The sequence below is a fragment of the Engystomops pustulosus genome, chromosome 6, assembly GCF_040894005.1.
Source record: "Engystomops pustulosus chromosome 6, aEngPut4.maternal, whole genome shotgun sequence".
Classification (NCBI taxonomy): domain Eukaryota; kingdom Metazoa; phylum Chordata; class Amphibia; order Anura; family Leptodactylidae; genus Engystomops; species Engystomops pustulosus.
The window spans coordinates 188,320,591-188,342,883 of record NC_092416.1 but is presented as its reverse complement, the minus strand read 5'-3'; the positions used below and the strand labels follow the sequence as shown (position 1 = coordinate 188,342,883).

The window sequence follows — 22,293 nt, the reverse complement described above, 5'->3', positions numbered from 1 at the left end:
TTAATGTGGCTGTCAGTTGAGAGGGAGGGATAAGTACGTCACGAGGCTGGACGATTTGGGAGAAGTGATTGGACAGTAAGGAGCCAATAGATGTGCGAGCTGAGAAATGTGGGTCAGCAGGTGTCAAGTGATTGGCGGATTCAGCTGTCACTCATCACAGACATGAAGGCTCTATTTATAGGAGTGCTGCCAACTGCAATGGGCGGGGCCCTGACGTCAAGCGCAGTCATGTGACCTACAGCTGTCCTGAGTATAGCCACGCCCCCTATGTATATATTCTGTACACAACATACTATGTATATACCTCCCCTATATATCTACCCTGTATATACCTCACCCCCAGTATATACCTCACCCCCAGTATATCTACCCTGTATATACATCACCCCCTGTATATCTACCCTGTATATACATCACCCCCTGTATATCTACCCTGTATATACCTCACCCCCTGCATATCTACCCTGTATATACCTCACCCCCTGTATATCTACCCTGTATATACCTCACCCCCTATATTTCTACCCTGTATATACCTCACCCCCTGTATATCTACCCTGTATATACCTCACCCCCTGTATATACCTCACCCCCTGTGTATACCTCACCCCCTGTATATACCTCACCCCCTGTGTATACCTCACCCCCTGTATATCTACTCTGTATATACCTCACCCCCTGTGTATACCTCACCCCCAGTATATACCTCACCCCCTGTATATACCTCACCCCCTGTATATACCTCACCCCCTGTATATACCTCACCCCCTGTGTATACCTCACCCCCTGTATATCTACTCTGTATATACCTCACCCCCTGTGTATACCTCACCCCCAGTATATACCTCACCCCCTGTATATACCTCACCCCCTGTATATACCTCACCCCCTGTATATACCTCACCCCATGTGTATACCTCACCCCCTGTATATCTACTCTGTATATACCTCACCCCCTGTATATACCTCACCCCCTGTGTATACCTCACCCCCAGTATATCTACCCTGTATATACCTCACCCCCTGTATATACCTCACCCCCTGTATATCTACCCTGTATATACCTCACCCCCTGTATATCTACCCTGTATATACCTCACCCCCTGTATATCTACCCTGTATATACCTCACCCCTTGTATATACCTCACCCCCTATATTTCTACCCTGTATATACCTCACCCCCTGTATATCTACCCTGTATATACCTCACCCCCTGTATATACCTCACCCCTGTATATCTACCCTGTGTATACCTCACCCCCTGTATATCTACCCTGTGTATACCTCACCCCCTGTATATCTACCCTGTGTATACCTCACCCCCTGTATATCTACCCTGTGTATACCTCACCCCCTGTATATCTACCCTGTGTATACCTCACCCCCTGTATATCTACCATGTATATACCTCACCCCCTGTATATCTACCCTGTATATACCTCACCCCCTGTATATACCTCACCCCCTGTATATCTACCATGTATATATCTCACCCCCTGTATATACCTCACCCCTGTATATCTACCCTGTGTATACCTCACCCCCTGTATATACCTCACCCCCTGTATATACATCACCCCCTGTATCTCTACCCTGTATATACCTCACCCCCTGTATATCTACCCTGTATATACCTCACCCCCTGTATATCTACCCTGTATATACCTCACCCCCTGTATATCTACCCTGTATATACCTCACCCCCTGTATATACCTCACCCCCTGTGTATACATCCCCCATATATCTACCCTGTATATACCTCACCCCTGTATATACCTCACCCCCTGTATATCTACCCTGTATATACCTCACCCCCTGTATATCTACCCTGTTTATACCTCACCCCCTGTATATCTACCCTGTGTATACCTCACCCCCTGTATATACCTCACCCTCTGTATATCTACCCTGTATACACCTCACCCCCTGTATATCTACCCTGTATACACCTCACCCCCAGTATATCTACCCTGTATATACCTCACCCCCTGTATCTCTACCCTGTATATACCTCACCCCCTGTATATCTACCCTGTATATACCTCACCCCCTGTATATCTACCCTGTATATACCTCACCCCCTGTATATCTACCCTGTATATACCTCACCCCCTGTGTATACATCCCCCATATATCTACCCTGTATATACCTCACCCCTGTATATACCTCACCCCCTGTATATCTACCCTGTATATACCTCACCCCCTGTATATCTACCCTGTTTATACCTCACCCCCTGTATATCTACCCTGTGTATACCTCACCCCCTGTATATACCTCACCCCCTGTATATCTACCCTGTATACACCTCACCCCCTGTATATCTACCCTGTATACACCTCACCCCCAGTATATCTACCCTGTATATACCTCACCCCCAGTATATCTACCCTGTATATACCTCACCCCCTGTATATACCTCACCCCCTGTATATCTACCCTGTTTATACCTCACCCCCTGTATATCTACCCTGTGTATACCTCACCCCCTGTATATACCTCACCCCCTGTATATCTACCCTGTATACACCTCACCCCCTGTATATCTACCCTGTATACACCTCACCCCCAGTATATCTACCCTGTATATACCTCACCCCCAGTATATCTACCCTGTATATACCTCACCCCCTGTATATACCTCACCCCCTGTATATCTACCCTGTATATACCTCACCCCCTGTATATCTACCCTGTTTATACCTCACCCCCTGTATATCTACCCTGTGTATACCTCACCCCCTGTATATACCTCACCCCCTGTATATCTACCCTGTATACACCTCACCCCCTGTATATCTACCCTGTATACACCTCACCCCCAGTATATCTACCCTGTATATACCTCACCCCCAGTATATCTACCCTGTATATACCTCACCCCCTGTATATACCTCACCCCCTGTATATACCTCACCCCCTGTATATACCTCACCCCCTGTATATACCTCACCCCCTGTATATCTACTCTGTATATACCTCACCCCCTGTGTATACCTCACCCCCTGTATATCTACCCTGTATATACCTCACCCCCTGTATATCTACTCTGTATATACCTCACCCCCTGTGTATACCTCACCCCCTGTATATCTACCCTGTATATACCTCACCCCCTGTCTCGATAGGGTCTCTATTTTCTATGGTGCGACTAGTCCAGGGGACTACAAGATCCTCGCCCAGTGGTATAGGACAACTTATCTCCCAGCGTCACCCAACTGCCGGCGCTCCACCATGTTCCACATGTGCTGGGAATGGGACATCGCTATGGATTGATGGCACCTCCACTTGGCTCTCCCCCACCACCTCTCCATGCTGCCGGGTCGGCTCTCCACCATGAAAAAGGTGCGAAAAGTTATCCCTCCCGTCGAATGAAGATGGGTGGAGGAAATGGACCAATCCATGGAAGAGCTCCGAGCCTCCGACAACAACATAGGGGACTTCTTCTATTTCCCCGGTCCACTGTGATTGACAGAACCTCTCATTGCTGCCGTGTCTGATGTTGGAGAACTGATCCAATCATCTTCTGGACCGGGGCTCTAGCATTTCATATAAAGTTTTGTGCACTATTTCTATAGCCTTGTGCTGAGCTAGCTGTGTTCATTCTGTCTTCTGGCCTCTTTGCCTAATTCTCGGACTATCCTTTTGCTTGGTAATTTTGTAATGGATTTTCCTTTTGGTTCTATATTTGGCAACTATCCGTCACTGATTGTTTTGTCGTGTCTCAGTGTTTGCACTTTGGGGCAGGAAGGAAATGTTGACCAGTTGTCACCTACCGCTTAGGGTAGGTAAGGCAATCAGGCAGGAATAGCTGGGAAGGGTTTTAGTCTCAGGTCCGTCTGTCTCTCTCACCAGTCCAATCCCTACCCCTGCATAACATACACCTCTAGGTCTACCTTTGTCGTGTCAGTCCTTCTCCCAAACATTTGGGGATAATCAAGTTTTCTTACAGAACTGAGACAGGTTTATGTTCCTTTGCTCAGCAGGTGTGTTCAGCTCAGATCTCCGCCATGCAGACTACGTATATTTGCCCTGTCTCTTTCTCATGGTGGAGTCATGAACTTCTGAGGATCTCTTGGTCTACTCCCCCTTGTCACGCAGGTCTATTTAGGGAAATTAGTTTGTTGACCTGAAACATTTAAGGCCGCACATTGAGACACGATCCAAGGCTTCCCCCTGATTACATTGCTTTTAGTAATTGTGTTTCCATGTGATCACGATTGGAGCCTTGGTGTGAACGCGGCCTATGTGACACAAACTCAGAAAATCAGGAAAGGGAAATGATTTTTCACACCTCTGTATACAGTGCAGACTGGTCATCCATCCCACTGAGGAAAATCCCGGTGGGCCAATGGGTTGGAGGTGCTGGAGAGAGGACGATGTGTAGAGAAGCTGCACGAACCCCTGAGCTCCTTCTCCATCTCTCCAGACCTTGCTCCAGGGGCCCACGGACCCCATAGGTGTCAGTCATTACAGGCACCGATATCTGAGATGCCCTCTCCCTGCACCTATATAGATCCCAGTATAGAGGACAGGGAGTGGGGTTGTCCAATCTACCGTACTGTATATAGATCCCAGTATAGAGGACAGGGAGGGGGATTGTACAATCTACTGTATATAGAACACAGAATAGAGGACAACTGGAAACTAGGATTGGACAGTTGGGTGTCATGTGACTTGTAGTTCTACAACTACCCCTTGCAGCCCCTGCAGTGGTAGAACACATCTGCCGGAGAACTGCCAGTGCCACAATGTATCAATGGATGTGAAGACTGACAGGGACTTGTGCCGACACTGATTCACGTGTGCAGGGAACCTCCAGGACTGCATGTGCTGCTGAGGGGTCATGGGACTTGTGGTCCATCACCCAGGAGCTCTGCTGCTTTCTCTGTGCAGGATAAAGAACCTGATGGTTTAATGATTTGGACTTTGCTTTAAATAGAAAAAAAAAAGTAAACTTTCTTTCTGCCCCCTATAATCTGTATAAATTGAAGTTGTGTAAATCCAAGACCCTGGAAATTAAACCCAAGAAACTGTAACTTATCACACAAAAAAATAAGACAAATAAAACGAGTCTTGGAAAATAAAGAAGAAGAAAATCACTGACGGCTGTGGCGGATCTGTAAAACCTCTGGGTGCCTGATACGGTAGCCCCCCCCCCTATATTATGGCCCCTCAATCCTGAACACCCTGATCCTTTATTATGGGCCCCTGATCCTAAACACCCACATCCTATATTATGCCCCCCGATCCTGAACACCCCCATCCTATATTATGGCCCCCCGATTCTCAACACCCCCATCCTATAATATGGCCCCCCCGATCCTGAACACCCCCATCCCATATTTTGGCCCCCCGATCCCGAACACCCCCATCCTATAATATGGCCCCCCCATCCTGAACACCCCCATCCCATATTTTGCCCCCCCCCCATTTGAACACCCCCATCTCATATTTTGGCCCCCCTGATTTGAACACCCCCATCCTAGATTATGTGTTTTGACTTCTGTTCACCCGTATCCGTCATTATGGTTCTCCGGTACAGTGACCCCCATCTTTCATGATGGGCCCCCCTGTGTACAGCACGGCTTGAGCATCGGATCAGGATACTACAGCTCTAGGGATCTGCCCCTATTATAGGTAGCCCCTATATGTATATATGTTCCTGTTGCTACATTTCACCTGGGTAACCCATGATGGCGCTGCTCCCGCGCTATACAACATTATGGACACAGATAGGACAATGTAATGGGAGGTCCCCTGCTCCGGACCCCCTCTATGATCCGGAATAGTGAAGCCTCTGACAAGAACAGAACTGTGCAGATGTTTTATTTCATAGAGCACATGGGTGTAATGTTATTGTATCAGATGTATAAGACACTATTCACATGCTGCAGTCACACCGTCACTGATGCGCCTGCAGATTCTCCTCCATCCTTACATACAGACTTCTGAGACACGTTCACACACGGCTGCAGACATTTCTATGACTCGGCTGCATCTTCAGCGGCTGCAGGGTCCAGATCTACCTCTTACCCTCCAGATAAGACTCTGACCTCATGATCTCTTCTGCTTCCTCCTTTGCTTCCTCCTGCAGCAGCTCCGCAGCAGAGCGCGGAGGAGTTTGTATGTAAGGTAAGAGCAGAGGAGAAGAGATGTAAGCAGGACAGCGGTGACATCCAGGAGATAATACTGGTACCATGGGAGGTCATTACCCGCTGCCTGCAGATGTCCGGCTCCTCCATGACGCATGACAAACTCCGTCCAGAACACGGCCAAGTCTCTGGGTGGAACAGGGACATCATGGTGCAGCTCAGAGAGATGCTTCATGGCCCGGCTGTAGGTAGGGTCATCGATAACCTGACGTACAGCACTGAATACATCATCAGCGGTGATATCTTGAGCCTTCTCCAGGAGGACAGCTGCTCCTCTGGTTTTTAGGCGGAGGATATTTTCATACTGGTCACCAAAAAGTGGGAACCCCACTATGGGAACACCATGGCAAATGGCCTCATAGACCCCGTTTTCCCCACCGTGTGCCAGGAATACCTTGGTCTTAGGGTGACTGAGAAGATCGTTCTGTGGAAGCCATTCAACGGTCTTGGTGTTATTCCCGAGGGTGTCCAAAGGTTCTCCGGAGTAACGCCAGATTACCCGCTCCTTCAGCCGAGCCAATCCCGCTGCGATCTCTCTGGCAATGTTAAGCGGCAGGGTCCTAACGATGGTGCCCAGAGAGAAGACCACAACACCGTGCTCTGAGTTATCCATGAAGTCTTGGATGTCCTGAGTCAGGGGTTTGGGGGCTTTGCACTGGAAGCCCCCGATGTACACGAAATTGGGCATGGTTGGCCGGGGAAACTCAAACACAAAGTCCACTTTCATCAGGTAGATGTCGGCCTTCTTGTACATGTCAAACACGCGGATGTCTGTGTTGAGATAGCGCTGAACCAGTTTGTCGTAGGCTGGGTATATCAGGAGGTGGCTGGCGGCCTGGTATAGCCCATAGAGGACCACATTTTTAACCCTTTCTGAGAAAACCATCCGGTCTGTTATTCTAGAGTTTATAACGGGTACGTAGGAGAGTGGGGATGGAGCAAGAGCAAAATGCATATCCTCTGTGGGCATCCACCGTCCAAAAAATACTATTGGGAGCTTCAGGTAATGGGCTAGCATCACTCCTGCCACATTGTAAGGGTCTGCAAGAATTACCTCGAAGCCACCAGTCCTCAGCTCTTCCAGAATCTCCTGGTTCTCAAACAAGGCCCCAATGGCTACGGTGCCCATCTGTGTGCTTGTCTGAAGAGCTTGGATGAACTCCCATGCCAAGGTGAAGGATGACCCATGCTTGGTGAACGCTTGCTGGAAAATCCAGTTCAAGGCATAGTCTTCAAAGTCCTTCCTGCTCATTGCTTGTTGTATGGACATAGGTATCGTCAGCACCTTGTAGTCTTCAGAAGATTCCTCAATGTAAAGACTGGTCGAGGGTCTAAGAACGGTCATCTCGTGTCCTCTCTGCACCAGCTCCATCATGAGGATTTTGATATTAATCCAATGGCTTCCATCTACTGGTACCACAAGGATTTTCCCAGCCTGGGCACATGATATAAGGAGCAGGACGCATGTCATGAGGGAGACCCCGTACGTCTTGCCTACAGCAGCCATGGAAGAGCAGTTTCATGTATGGAAGACCTTCAGGAAAGCTGGAGCTTCTCAATATGCAAGTTGCAGGAGAAAAGAGGGAGTGTTTATGATCTCCAAGCTGAACGTATATTGCAGAGTCATCCTGACATTGTATAGTGGCTCCACCTATAGGTCCTATAGCAGGCCCCGACCTTCCTACTACGAGACCTCCAACACTCTGTCTGTGTGTGCAGAAAATTACCGGCTCCTTATCTTACAGATCTTAGTTAATCCTCTGAATTGTGGCTTGTAGAACTTTACCCCCAGGCGGGGCGAGAAATTGTGAATGAAATGTGACCTCTGGAGCACGGCCAGAAGTCATGGGGCCTACAACTTTACTGAGGTACAACGAAGGCCGCAGACTGCAACCACCGGGCATAGGACCAAAGGAGAAGACCGAGGATCTGGGTGACAGGAGGGGGACTCACAGGCTCCCTGCGGGAGCCGGGTGACGGGAGGGGGACTCACAGGCTCCCTGCGGGAGCCGGGTGACGGGAGGGGGACTCACAGGCTCCCTGCGGGAGCCGGGTGACGGGAGGGGGACTCACAGGCTCCCTGCGGGAGCCGCGTGACGGGAGGGGGACTCACAGGCTCCCTGCGGGAGCCGCGTGACGGGAGGGGGACTCACAGGCTCCCTGCGGGAGCCGCGTGACGGGAGGGGGACTCACAGGCTCCCTGCGGGAGCCGCGTGACGGGAGGGGGACTCACAGGCTCCCTGCGGGAGCCGCGTGACGGGAGGGGGACTCACAGGCTCCCTGCGGGAGCCGCGTGACGGGAGGGGGACTCACAGGCTCCCTGCGGGAGCCGCGTGACGGGAGGGGGACTCACAGGCTCCCTGCGGGAGCCGCGTGACGGGAGGGGGACTCACAGGCTCCCTGCGGGAGCCGGGTGACGGGAGGGGGACTCACAGGCTCCCTGCGGGAGCCGGGTGACGGGAGGGGGACTCACAGGCTCCCTGCGGGAGCCGGGTGACGGGAGGGGGACTCACAGGCTCCCTGCGGGAGCCGGGTGACGGGAGGGGGACTCACAGGCTCCCTGCGGGAGCCGGGTGACGGGAGGGGGACTCACAGGCTCCCTGCGGGAGCCGGGTGACGGGAGGGGGACTCACAGGCTCCCTGCGGGAGCCGGGTGACGGGAGGGGGACTCACAGGCTCCCTGCGGGAGCCGGGTGACGGGAGGGGGACTCACAGGCTCCCTGCGGGAGCCGGGTGACGGGAGGGGGACTCACAGGCTCCCTGCGGGAGCCGGGTGACGGGAGGGGGACTCACAGGCTCCCTGCGGGAGCCGGGTGACAGGAGGGGGACTCACAGGCTCCCTGCGGGAGCCGGGTGACAGGAGGGGGACTCACAGGCTCCCTGCGGGAGCCGGGTGACAGGAGGGGGACTCACAGGCTCCCTGCGGGAGCCGGGTGACAGGAGGGGGACTCACAGGCTCTCTCTACGGGAGCCGGGTGACAGGAGGGGGACTCACAGGCTCTCTCTACGGGAGCCGGGTGACAGGAGGGGGACTCACAGGCTCTCTCTACGGGAGCCGGGTGACAGGAGGGGGACTCACAGGCTCTCTCTACGGGAGCCGGGTGACAGGAGGGGGACTCACAGGCTCTCTCTACGGGAGCCGGGTGACAGGAGGGGGACTCACAGGCTCTCTCTACGGGAGCCGGGTGACAGGAGGGGGACTCACAGGCTCTCTCTACGGGAGCCGGGTGACAGGAGGGGGACTCACAGGCTCTCTCTACGGGAGCCGGGTGACAGGAGGGGGACTCACAGGCTCTCTCTACGGGAGCCGGGTGACAGGAGGGGGACTCACAGGCTCTCTCTACGGGAGCCGGGTGATAGGAGGGGGACTCACAGGCTCTCTCTACGGGAGCCGGGTGATAGGAGGGGGACTCACAGGCTCTCTCTACGGGAGCCGGGTGATAGGAGGGGGACTCACAGGCTCTCTCTACGGGAGCCGGGTGATAGGAGGGGGACTCACAGGCTCTCTCTACGGGAGCCGGGTGATAGGAGGGGGACTCACAGGCTCTCTCTACGGGAGCCGGGTGATAGGAGGGGGACTCACAGGCTCTCTCTACGGGAGCCGGGTGATAGGAGGGGGACTCACAGGCTCTCTCTACGGGAGCCGGGTGATAGGAGGGGGACTCACAGGCTCTCTCTACGGGAGCCGGGTGATAGGAGGGGGACTCACAGGCTCTCTCTACGGGAGCCGGGTGATAGGAGGGGGACTCACAGGCTCTCTCTACGGGAGCCGGGTGATAGGAGGGGGACTCACAGGCTCTCTCTACGGGAGCCGGGTGATAGGAGGGGGACTCACAGGCTCTCTCTACGGGAGCCGGGTGATAGGAGGGGGACTCACAGGCTCTCTCTACGGGAGCCGGGTGATAGGAGGGGGACTCACAGGCTCTCTCTACGGGAGCCGGGTGATAGGAGGGGGACTCACAGGCTCTCTCTACGGGAGCCGGGTGATAGGAGGGGGACTCACAGGCTCTCTCTACGGGAGCCGGGTGATAGGAGGGGGACTCACAGGCTCTCTCTACGGGAGCCGGGTGATAGGAGGGGGACTCACAGGCTCTCTCTACGGGAGCCGGGTGATAGGAGGGGGACTCACAGGCTCTCTCTACGGGAGCCGGGTGATAGGAGGGGGACTCACAGGCTCTCTCTACGGGAGCCGGGTGATAGGAGGGGGACTCACAGGCTCTCTCTACGGGAGCCGGGTGATAGGAGGGGGACTCACAGGCTCTCTCTACGGGAGCCGGGTGATAGGAGGGGGACTCACAGGCTCTCTCTACGGGAGCCGGGTGATAGGAGGGGGACTCACAGGCTCTCTCTACGGGAGCCGGGTGATAGGAGGGGGACTCACAGGCTCTCTCTACGGGAGCCGGGTGATAGGAGGGGGACTCACAGGCTCTCTCTACGGGAGCCGGGTGATAGGAGGGGGACTCACAGGCTCTCTCTACGGGAGCCGGGTGATAGGAGGGGGACTCACAGGCTCTCTCTACGGGAGCCGGGTGATAGGAGGGGGACTCACAGGCTCTCTCTACGGGAGCCGGGTGATAGGAGGGGGACTCACAGGCTCTCTCTACGGGAGCCGGGTGATAGGAGGGGGACTCACAGGCTCTCTCTACGGGAGCCGGGTGATAGGAGGGGGACTCACAGGCTCTCTCTACGGGAGCCGGGTGATAGGAGGGGGACTCACAGGCTCTCTCTACGGGAGCCGGGTGATAGGAGGGGGACTCACAGGCTCTCTCTACGGGAGCCGGGTGATAGGAGGGGGACTCACAGGCTCTCTCTACGGGAGCCGGGTGATAGGAGGGGGACTCACAGGCTCTCTCTACGGGAGCCGGGTGATAGGAGGGGGACTCACAGGCTCTCTCTACGGGAGCCGGGTGATAGGAGGGGGACTCACAGGCTCTCTCTACGGGAGCCGGGTGATAGGAGGGGGACTCACAGGCTCTCTCTACGGGAGCCGGGTGATAGGAGGGGGACTCACAGGCTCTCTCTACGGGAGCCGGGTGATAGGAGGGGGACTCACAGGCTCTCTCTACGGGAGCCGGGTGATAGGAGGGGGACTCACAGGCTCTCTCTACGGGAGCCGGGTGATAGGAGGGGGACTCACAGGCTCTCTCTACGGGAGCCGGGTGATAGGAGGGGGACTCACAGGCTCTCTCTACGGGAGCCGGGTGATAGGAGGGGGACTCACAGGCTCTCTCTACGGGAGCCGGGTGATAGGAGGGGGACTCACAGGCTCTCTCTACGGGAGCCGGGTGATAGGAGGGGGACTCACAGGCTCTCTCTACGGGAGCCGGGTGATAGGAGGGGGACTCACAGGCTCTCTCTACGGGAGCCGGGTGATAGGAGGGGGACTCACAGGCTCTCTCTACGGGAGCCGGGTGATAGGAGGGGGACTCACAGGCTCTCTCTACGGGAGCCGGGTGATAGGAGGGGGACTCACAGGCTCTCTCTACGGGAGCCGGGTGATAGGAGGGGGACTCACAGGCTCTCTCTACGGGAGCCGGGTGATAGGAGGGGGACTCACAGGCTCTCTCTACGGGAGCCGGGTGATAGGAGGGGGACTCACAGGCTCTCTCTACGGGAGCCGGGTGATAGGAGGGGGACTCACAGGCTCTCTCTACGGGAGCCGGGTGATAGGAGGGGGACTCACAGGCTCTCTCTACGGGAGCCGGGTGATAGGAGGGGGACTCACAGGCTCTCTCTACGGGAGCCGGGTGATAGGAGGGGGACTCACAGGCTCTCTCTACGGGAGCCGGGTGATAGGAGGGGGACTCACAGGCTCTCTCTACGGGAGCCGGGTGATAGGAGGGGGACTCACAGGCTCTCTCTACGGGAGCCGGGTGATAGGAGGGGGACTCACAGGCTCTCTCTACGGGAGCCGGGTGATAGGAGGGGGACTCACAGGCTCTCTCTACGGGAGCCGGGTGATAGGAGGGGGACTCACAGGCTCTCTCTACGGGAGCCGGGTGATAGGAGGGGGACTCACAGGCTCTCTCTACGGGAGCCGGGTGATAGGAGGGGGACTCACAGGCTCTCTCTACGGGAGCCGGGTGATAGGAGGGGGACTCACAGGCTCTCTCTACGGGAGCCGGGTGATAGGAGGGGGACTCACAGGCTCTCTCTACGGGAGCCGGGTGATAGGAGGGGGACTCACAGGCTCTCTCTACGGGAGCCGGGTGATAGGAGGGGGACTCACAGGCTCTCTCTACGGGAGCCGGGTGATAGGAGGGGGACTCACAGGCTCTCTCTACGGGAGCCGGGTGATAGGAGGGGGACTCACAGGCTCTCTCTACGGGAGCCGGGTGATAGGAGGGGGACTCACAGGCTCTCTCTACGGGAGCCGGGTGATAGGAGGGGGACTCACAGGCTCTCTCTACGGGAGCCGGGTGATAGGAGGGGGACTCACAGGCTCTCTCTACGGGAGCCGGGTGATAGGAGGGGGACTCACAGGCTCTCTCTACGGGAGCCGGGTGATAGGAGGGGGACTCACAGGCTCTCTCTACGGGAGCCGGGTGATAGGAGGGGGACTCACAGGCTCTCTCTACGGGAGCCGGGTGATAGGAGGGGGACTCACAGGCTCTCTCTACGGGAGCCGGGTGATAGGAGGGGGACTCACAGGCTCTCTCTACGGGAGCCGGGTGATAGGAGGGGGACTCACAGGCTCTCTCTACGGGAGCCGGGTGATAGGAGGGGGACTCACAGGCTCTCTACGGGAGCCGGGTGATAGGAGGGGGACTCACAGGCTCTCTACGGGAGCCGGGTGATAGGAGGAGGACTCACAGTCTCTGTACAAGAGCCGGGTGATAGGAGGGGGACTCACAGGCTCTCTATAGGAGCTGGGTGATAGGAGGGGGACTCACAGGTTCTCTACAGGAGCTGGGTGATAGGAGGGGGACTCACAGGCTCACTAAAGGAGCTGGGTGATAGGAGGGGGACTCACAGGCTGTCTATACGAGCTGGGTGATAGGAGGGGGACTCACAGGCTCTCTATACGAGCTGGGTGATAGGAGGGGGACTCACAGGCTCTCTATACGAGCTGGGTGATAGGAGGGGGACTCACAGGCTCTCTATACGAGCTGGGTGATAGGAGGGGGACTCACAGGCTCTCTATACGAGCTGGGTGATAGGAGGGGGACTCACAGGCTCTCTATACGAGCTGGGTGATAGGAGGGGGACTCACAGGCTCTCTATACGAGCTGGGTGATAGGAGGGGGACTCACAGGCTCTCTATACGAGCTGGGTGATAGGAGGGGGACTCACAGGCTCTCTATACGAGCTGGGTGATAGGAGGGGGACTCACAGGCTCTCTATACGAGCTGGGTGATAGGAGGGGGACTCACAGGCTCTCTATACGAGCTGGGTGATAGGAGGGGGACTCACAGGCTCTCTATACGAGCTGGGTGATAGGAGGGGGACTCACAGGCTCTCTATACGAGCTGGGTGATAGGAGGGGGACTCACAGGCTCTCTATACGAGCTGGGTGATAGGAGGGGGACTCACAGGCTCTCTATACGAGCTGGGTGATAGGAGGGGGACTCACAGGCTCTCTATACGAGCTGGGTGATAGGAGGGGGACTCACAGGCTCTCTATACGAGCTGGGTGATAGGAGGGGGACTCACAGGCTCTCTATACGAGCTGGGTGATAGGAGGGGGACTCACAGGCTCTCTATACGAGCTGGGTGATAGGAGGGGGACTCACAGGCTCTCTATACGAGCTGGGTGATAGGAGGGGGACTCACAGGCTCTCTATACGAGCTGGGTGATAGGAGGGGGACTCTTAGGCTCTCTATGGGAGCTGGGTGATAGGAGGGGGACTCTTAGGCTCTCTATGGGAGCTGGGTGATAGGAGGAGGACTCACAGGCTCCCTATACGAGCTGGGTGATAGGAGGGGGACTCACAGGCTCTCTATACGAGCTGGGTGATAGGAGGGGGACTCACAGGCTCTCTATACGAGCTGGGTGATAGGAGGGGGACTCACAGGCTCTCTATGGGAGCTGGGTGATAGGAGGGGGACTCACAGGCTCCCTATACGAGCTGGGTGATAGGAGGGGGACTCACAGGCTCTCTACGTGAGCTGGGTGATAGGAGGGGGACTCACAGGCTCTCTACGTGAGCTGGGTGATAGGAGGGGGACTCACAGGTTCTCTACGGGAGCTGGGCAACAGCTGCAGCGCAGACTGACTGGGGGGAGTGAAGGTCCTTCAGGTTAACCCTTTAGGACGTGGAGGAGCACAGATAATGTTGTAGTAGTTTATTTGTAAACAAATACTCAACTAAATGACATCAAATTTCTTCAGAATGAGGCTCCTCACACATGAATGTATATAACCCACAGCCGGGCGCCGGAGAATAGGACACGTCCCGTGTGACCGGGCGCCATAGATTGTGCTGTCCTGCACAGGTTAGTGTGAAAGCAGCGGATGTGGATGTTACTAGGAGGAAGACAAGAGGTGGACCACGTGGTGCCCCTTCCCCAGACCCAATACACTCCAGGAGGGTCAGGTCCAAACACAAGAAGTCCCAGGAGGGTCCTGCACCTCTATTACTGTCCTGAGGAGGATGATCAAGGGTTAACCATACACATAGCGGGTCCAAGAGTCCAAACAGTATGACGTTACGGCGCCAGGTCCAGTGATGGGACAGCCGCCGTCCTGTACCTGGCCGCCTATGGTGATGCACGAGGTGATCTGACCAGCAGGCGGGGGACATGGGAACAGAATCTATGGTACTGAGGAAGGTGCTCACTGCTGCCCCCATTAACTGACCATCAATTATTGGTAGGAGGAAATAAAAAAAATACTACAAGCCAATACTATGACAGTATAATACTGCCCCTACAAGCCGGACTCTGGGTACAATACTGCCTCCTACAGGCCAATACTATGACTAGTATAATACTGCCCCCTACAGGCCAGACTATAGCTGGTATAATACTGCCCCTACAAGCCGGACTCTGGGTACAATACTGCCCCCTACAGGGCAATACTCTGCATTAGCCCAGGTGCATAGTCTTTGTTGTAGCTGGACTCGCCGTCTCCCCCTCCCCGGATTCTCTTTCTCATCCTATTATTGCACGTTTACTCCGGGGCCGTGGATTTGGGGGATAACAGTCACAAGGGACAGAAGTGTCTGGTAACTCATGGACCCCTATATTGTTGTCTGTATGAGTGGATTGGGAGAGGTAGCATGAGCAGGATTACCACCCCCAGCAGAGCCTTACCTGGCTTTTGTGTTAAAAACTAAACCTAAAAACACAATAACCCCTCCCCCTGTCAATGGGGAAAGGGAATTTACATAATAAGAAATTAGTAAAATTATTCCTGGGTGGATCCTGTGCTTCAGGAGATTACACGAGTGATGGAGCGTAACTGGATGGCCCCTCCCCCATGACCTGGGAGTGTGGCCACTATCGCTCCGCTGGCTGTCAGTGGGTTAGTCGTGGGGTCTATGGGCCCAATGTCAGTAGGTGAGCTGCGAGGCCTTCTTGTTGAAGCAGGGTCTGTCAGTCAGAGACGTGGAAGATCTGAAGAGGCCATGATCGTGTTTCAGGACCAGCTCCAGCTCCTGGAAGTCCTGCAGCCGGGCCACATCCTTGTCCTAGAGGGAAGGGACAGCAGAACGGTTACCCCCCCTCCGGGCTGTGCAGTCACAAGACATGAAGGTGAACTATCTCACAACAAGTATGGGGGTGGAAGGGGGGCGGGCCATAGGAAGCAGCAGAGTCCGGCGGGAAGGGGGGCGGGCCATAGGAAGCAGCAGAGTCCGGCGGGAAGGGGGGCGGGCCATAGGAAGCAGCAGAGTCCGGCGGGAAGGGGGGCGGGCCATAGGAAGCAGCAGAGTCCGGCGGGAAGGGGGGCGGGCCATAGGAAGCAGCAGAGTCCGGCGGGAAGGGGGGCGGGCCATAGGAAGCAGCAGAGTCCGGCGGGAAGGGGGGCGGGCCATAGGAAGCAGCAGAGTCCGGCGGGAAGGGGGGCGGGCCATAGGAAGCAGCAGAGTCCGGCGGGAAGGGGGGCGGGCCATAGGAAGCAGCAGAGTCCGGCGGGAAGGGGGCGGGCGATAGGAAGCAGCAGAGTCCGGCGGGAAGGGGGCGGGCGATAGGAAGCAGCAGAGTCCGGCGGGAAGGGGGCGGGCGATAGGAAGCAGCAGAGTCCGGCGGGAAGGGGGCGGGCGATAGGAAGCAGCAGAGCCCGGAGGGAAGGGGGCGGGCGATAGGAAGCAGCAGAGCCCGGAGGGAAGGGGGCGGGCGATAGGAAGCAGCAGAGCCCGGAGGGAAGGGGGCGGGCGATAGGAAGCAGCAGAGTCCGGAGGAAAGGGGGCGGGCGATAGGAAGCAGCAGAGACCGGAACGAAGGGGGCGGGCGACAGGAAGCAGCAGAGACCGGGGGGAAGAGGTGGCCGAGGCGCAGGAGAGTCCAGGGGAAGGGGTGGGCGATAGGAAGCAGTGTCCAGGGGGAAAAGGAGGCGGAAGGGTGATGGGCTGCAGAGTCTTGGAGAAGGGGAAGGAAAGAGGACAGTGAAGAGGAAGGGGAGGTTTGTTGTTCTACCTTACTGATAGCAAATGCGTGATGCCCCAACCCCAGTGTGCACAAGTATGAGGAGGTGAAGGGAATGGATGGTGGCTGTGCTAGGCCAAAAACCTCCTCCTCCTCCATATTTTGGGGGGTGCAGTTGTTAGTATGCCTGGCAGTGCTCCCACCTTCCTGAGCATGGTGTTGGGAAGCTTCCTGATCCTCTCCACGCTCTCGGGGCTGACCCCCAGCTCATAGCTGCAGACTCGGAGAAGTTCCCGGTACGTCAGCTCCTCGCGGTCCATCTCTACCTCAATGAAGTCGTTGTCCGCGGGGGAACTGCTCTGAATTCTTACCTTCAGGACCAATTCTGTGCGACAGAGACAAACACGAGAGCATAACAAGGTGATAGCGTCATCGTCACTCCATCTATAACCCCCCTCCCCCATCATCAGAACAGAAACATTGTAAAACACCCTTACAGTCTCAATACTGGTCACAGCTGAGGGGTTGTTACAATTGTATCCCATCAGCAGAAAAACATCTCTCAATCGGTACTGATAGTTTGTTACAATGTATCAGAGAGTCCAAGTCATAACTGTATACATTTTCCTTTGTCACATCCATATGGAGACTTGTTTTTTTAAGTGTGTGGAAATTTCGAAGTCCACCTCCCCTATGAGCCTGTGACACTCCCTGAGCCCCCGGACCCCATATTAAAGGGGATGTCTGCAGCATTCACTCACCTTTCATATTGGATGGGAAAGCTCCGGTAAAGAAGAACGGTTGAAACACTTGCATAGGTCCACCGTGAGCGCCCCCATGTGGAAGATTAGACGGGACAGGGGAATACACGCTGCGGTTCTGGGTGACAGTGCCGCTCTGTACCGGGGGGTGAGGACATTCCGCTGGGATCTGAACTTCTCCGTTATAGAACAAGGAGGAGAAGGCGTCTTCCTTCTTCACCGAGGTCGTGATGTGAATGTTCTCCACCCCATTGCTCAGCACCGGGAAGCTGGTGGCAGGCTGCAGCGCTGGTGGTGTGGGTGCTGGAGGCGGAGAGGGGTGAGAGTTGCCGTTCTCTATACAAGGGGTGGGGGGCTCTTCTGTGATGTTTTCACGGGTGTATGTGAAAGGGAAGGGAGGACTCGCCAGATAGTTGGGAATAAACCCTAATTCACACTCAGGCTTAACGTCATCAGGTTCAAGATCTTCAACTGCAAGAGAAGACGAAAGATCAGCGCACTCCTCTCCTGAAATACTCTGTGCTGCTGTGTCCTGCTCCCCCACTATGTAACTCTCAGTCTATACCCCACATGATCAGCTCCTCTCCTGAAATACTCTGTGCTGCTGTGTCCTGCTCCCCACTATGTAACTCTCAGTCTATACCCCACATGATCAGCTCCTCTCCTGAAATACTCTGTGCTGCTGTGTCCTGCTCCTCCACTATGTAACTCTCAGTCTATACCCCACATGATCAGCTCCTCTCCTGAAATACTCTGTGCTGCTGTGTCCTGCTCCCCACTATGTAACTCTCAGTCTATACCCCACATGATCAGCTCCTCTCCTGAAATACTCTGTGCTGCTGTGTCCTGCTCCCCCACTATGTAACTCTCAGTCTATACCCCCCACATGATCAGCTCCTCTCCTGAAATACTCTGTGCTGCTGTGTCCTGCTCCCCCACTATGTAACTCTCAGTCTATACCCCACATGATCAGCTCCTCTCCTGAAATACTCTGTGGTGCTGGGACTCCTCACCTTTACTTCATACTTAGAGCTTATTTTGGGTGGTCTGTTGCCGCTCTTACCTCCTAGGACCCTCTTGATGTCTTTCTTAGATGTCAGCTGGGCGGCTTTCTCGCCTTTGCTTGTGAAAATGTCTTTGTCTGCCCCGGCCTCTAGCAGGTAGGTGACCACACGTAGGTGATTCCTCTTACAAGCCCAGTGGAGACAGGTCCTGGGGGACAGAGAACACAGAGAGTCACACAAGGCACTTACAGACCCCATTCCTAGGATTGCTGGGGATCGGACCAGATTCTGATCCCCTATCTCGTCATTTAAGTGAAATTTTGGGAGCTGCAGCTCAGTGCTGCCCCATTGTCTCATGTTGTGCAGATGCTGATCTCTTCCCTTGTGAGGGGTCCTGATCCTGCAGCGGGTACTAAACAGCAGCACCCTTCATACTGGGTACCAATGGGGGGGAACTCCTCTATTCTTGGGATGTGTTCACACAAATCCCCGGCCATTATTACCGCCCCTGGTAGATTTTTTTTCAATCAGAAATTACAAAGATTTACCCTCAAAAATTGACAATAATAAAATACATTGTGATATCACAAGCCCCTCCCACTGCGATAACAGGGGCAGTGATGGGTACAGGGGGTGAAGGCGAGTACTGGTGGTGATGCCAGGTACTGCAAGGGGCGATAAGCACAGGGTGAGTGGCTGGTACACACAGTGAGGCACAGAGGGTCACACAGATGATAGCGGGGTACAGGGGGGCAAAGTGGTAGTGGGGGTCACACAGATGATAGCGGGGTGCAGGGGGGCAAAGTGGTAGTGGGGTCACACAGATGATAGCGGGGTACAGGGGGGGCAAAGTGGTAGTGGGGGGTCACACAGATAATAGTGGGCTACAGAGAGGCAAAGTGGAGGTGGGGTGAACACATAGATGATAGTGGGGTACAGGGAGCTATGAGCCCAGGGGCAGCGGCTGGAACACAGGTGATAGCAGTTTACAGGGGGCAGAAGGGGTCAAACAGGTTATAGTACAGGGGGCGATGGGCATAGGGGCAGTGTAGGGTACACAGGTGATAGTGGCAGAGGGGGTGATGGGTACAGGGGAAGTGTAGGGTACACAGGTGATAGTGGCAGAGGGGGTGATGGGCATAGGGGCAGTGTAGGGTACACAGGTGATAGTGGCAGAGGGGGTGATGGGTACAGGGGCAGTGTAGGGTACACAGGTGATAGTGGCAGAGGGGGTGATGGGTACAGGGGCAGTGTAGCGTACACAGGTGATAGTGGCAGAGGGGGTGATGGGTACAGGGGCAGTGTAGGGTACACAGGTGATAGTGGCAGAGGGGGTGATGGGTACAGGGGCAGTGTAGGGTACACAGGTGATAGTGGCAGAGGGGGTGATGGGTACAGGGGCAGTGTAGGGTACACAGGTGATAGTGGCAGAGGGGGTGATGGGTACAGGGGCAGTGTAGGGTACACAGGTGATAGTGGCAGAGGGGGTGATGGGTACAGGGGCAGTGTAGGGTACACAGGTGATAGTGGCAGAGGGGGTGATGGGTACAGGGGCAGTGTAGGGTACACAGGTGATAGTGGCAGAGGGGGTGATGGGTACAGGGGCAGTGTAGGGTACACAGGTGATAGTGGCAGAGGGGGTGATGGGCATAGGGGCAGTGTAGGGTACACAGGTGATAGTGGCAGAGGGGGTGATGGGCATAGGGGCAGTGTAGGGTACACAGGTGATAGTGGCAGAGGGGGTGATGGGTACAGGGGCAGTGTAGGGTACACAGGTGATAGTGGCAGAGGGGGTGATGGGTACAGGGGCAGTGTAGGGTACACAGGTGATAGTGGCAGAGGGGGTGATGGGTACAGGGGCAGTGTAGGGTACACAGGTGATAGTGGCAGAGGGGGTGATGGGTACAGGGGCAGTGTAGGGTACACAGGTGATAGTGGCAGAGGGGGTGATGGGTACAGGGGCAGTGTAGGGTACACAGGTGATAGTGGCAGAGGGGGTGATGGGTACAGGGGCAGTGTAGGGTACACAGGTGATAGTGGCAGAGGGGGTGATGGTACAGGGGCAGTGTAGGGTACACAGGTGATAGTGGCAGAGGGGGTGATGGGTACAGGGGCAGTGTAGGGTACACAGGTGATAGTGGCAGAGGGGGTGATGGGTACAGGGGCAGTGTAGGGTACACAGGTGATAGTGGCAGAGGGGGTGATGGGTACAGGGGCAGTGTAGGGTACACAGGTGATAGTGGCAGAGGGGGTGATGGGTACAGGGGCAGTGTAGGGTACACAGGTGATAGTGGCAGAGGGGGTGATGGGTACAGGGGCAGTGTAGGGTACACAGGTGATAGTGGCAGAGGGGGTGATGGGTACAGGGGCAGTGTAGGGTACACAGGTGATAGTGGCAGAGGGGGTGATGGGTACAGGGGCAGTGTAGGGTACACAGGTGATAGTGGCAGAGGGGGTGATGGGTACAGGGGCAGTGTAGGGTACACAGGTGATAGTGGCAGAGGGGGTGATGGGTACAGGGGCAGTGTAGGGTACACAGGTGATAGTGGCAGAGGGGGTGATGGGTACAGGGGCAGTGTAGGGTACACAGGTGATAGTGGCAGAGGGGGTGATGGGTACAGGGGCAGTGTAGGGTACACAGGTGATAGTGGCAGAGGGGGTGATGGGTACAGGGGCAGTGTAGGGTACACAGGTGATAGTGGCAGAGGGGGTGATGGGTACAGGGGCAGTGTAGGGTACACAGGTGATAGTGGCAGAGGGGGTGATGGGTACAGGGGCAGTGTAGGGTACACAGGTGATAGTGGCAGAGGGGGTGATGGGTACAGGGGCAGTGTAGGGTACACAGGTGATAGTGGCAGAGGGGGTGATGGGTACAGGGGCAGTGGGGGGGGGGGGGGATTACACTGGTGGTACACTGGGGGAGGATAACCCTCACCATCCGTTGATCTCATTCTGGGAGTTGACGTCCACCCCTGAGCTCAGCAGCTGCTGCACTTCTTCCAGGTCTCCCAGAGCCGCCGCTTCCCGGAGTCTTTCTTCCATGTATGTGGGGATGAGGCGGTCATATAGGAGCCGGCACTGCGCCCCCCGGAGCCCTGCACTCACACAGCTCTGCTGGCCTGGGGGAGCCGGGGTTCACGAGGAGAAGACGCTCCGGTACCGCAGCACTGCAAAGAACCGACACGAAAACGCCAACTCGGTATTTTGACCCTTGTGTGCATGTCCCAAAACAGTGCGCAGGGGGGCGGGGATCGGCGTTACTACAGCGGCGCCGCCAGAGGGTTCCGGGGAATATTGGTTCCGGGGGTGTAACACAGATAGAGGGCCGGGCGGGGGAGGGTGATAGGGTGTGATACTATGTCATAGAAATGTATAGAGTCACACAATGGGGGATGCAATGTAATGAACTAGAGAGCATAAACATAATAGGACATGTAATACATAAGATGTCATATAATATACAATACAAGGTCACATACAGAGCAATACTATGTGATGGAGATTATAGGCTGCTGACGCTATAGGGTGGTTTTCCTATGTTATTTGGGGAGACCGGGGAGGGGTGACTGGAACGGCGCTAGCTGGATGGTAATCGTTCAGTGTCCACACATCATAAGTATTGCTTTAAATGTTGCTTTATTGATGACGCGTTTCGGAGACGCACCGTCTCCTTGCTACACGCGTTGATCTGAAGAAGGAGACGGTGCTTCTCCGAAACGCGTCATCGATATATAAGAACATTTAAAGCAATACTTATGAAGTGTGAACACCTTTCCAGTCACCCCTCCCCGGTCTCCCCAAGTAAAACCACCGCGCACAGTCTACACACATCCCAACAGGAGA

The 22,293-nt window shown here is 55.4% G+C and overlaps 1 protein-coding gene and 1 pseudogene across 1 annotated transcript; both read right to left on the bottom strand.

Annotated features, from left to right (window-relative positions):
* Positions 1 to 5,815: 5,815 nt before the first annotated feature.
* Positions 5,816 to 8,062, bottom strand: LOC140066208 (UDP-glucuronosyltransferase 2A2 pseudogene; annotated as a pseudogene).
* A 6,367-nt stretch (positions 8,063 to 14,429) lies between these two features.
* Positions 14,430 to 21,767, bottom strand: ANKRD40 (ankyrin repeat domain 40). The gene is made up of 5 exons (XM_072112764.1): positions 21,386 to 21,767; positions 18,510 to 18,658; positions 17,447 to 17,917; positions 16,889 to 17,070; positions 14,430 to 15,790 (listed from the first exon to the last, which is right to left on the bottom strand). The coding sequence occupies exons 1-5, from the start codon at positions 21,490 to 21,492 to the stop codon at positions 15,653 to 15,655; spliced, it is 1,047 nt and encodes a 348-aa protein (XP_071968865.1). The 5' UTR covers positions 21,493 to 21,767; the 3' UTR covers positions 14,430 to 15,652.
* Between the last annotated feature and the right edge of the window lie 526 nt (positions 21,768 to 22,293).

Excerpts from the sequence above, each read along its gene's own strand:
- ANKRD40 (XM_072112764.1), bottom strand. The coding sequence starts at position 21,492 with ATGGAAGAAAGACTCCGGGAAGCGGCGGCTCTGGGAGACCTGGAAGAA. Across the intron at positions 18,659-21,385 it reads CAGAATGAGATCAACGGATG|GACCTGTCTCCACTGGGCTT; the intron begins GTGAGGGTTATC and ends TCTGTCCCCCAG. Across the intron at positions 15,791-16,888 it reads CCAACACCATGCTCAGGAAG|GACAAGGATGTGGCCCGGCT; the intron begins GTGGGAGCACTG and ends CCTTCCCTCTAG.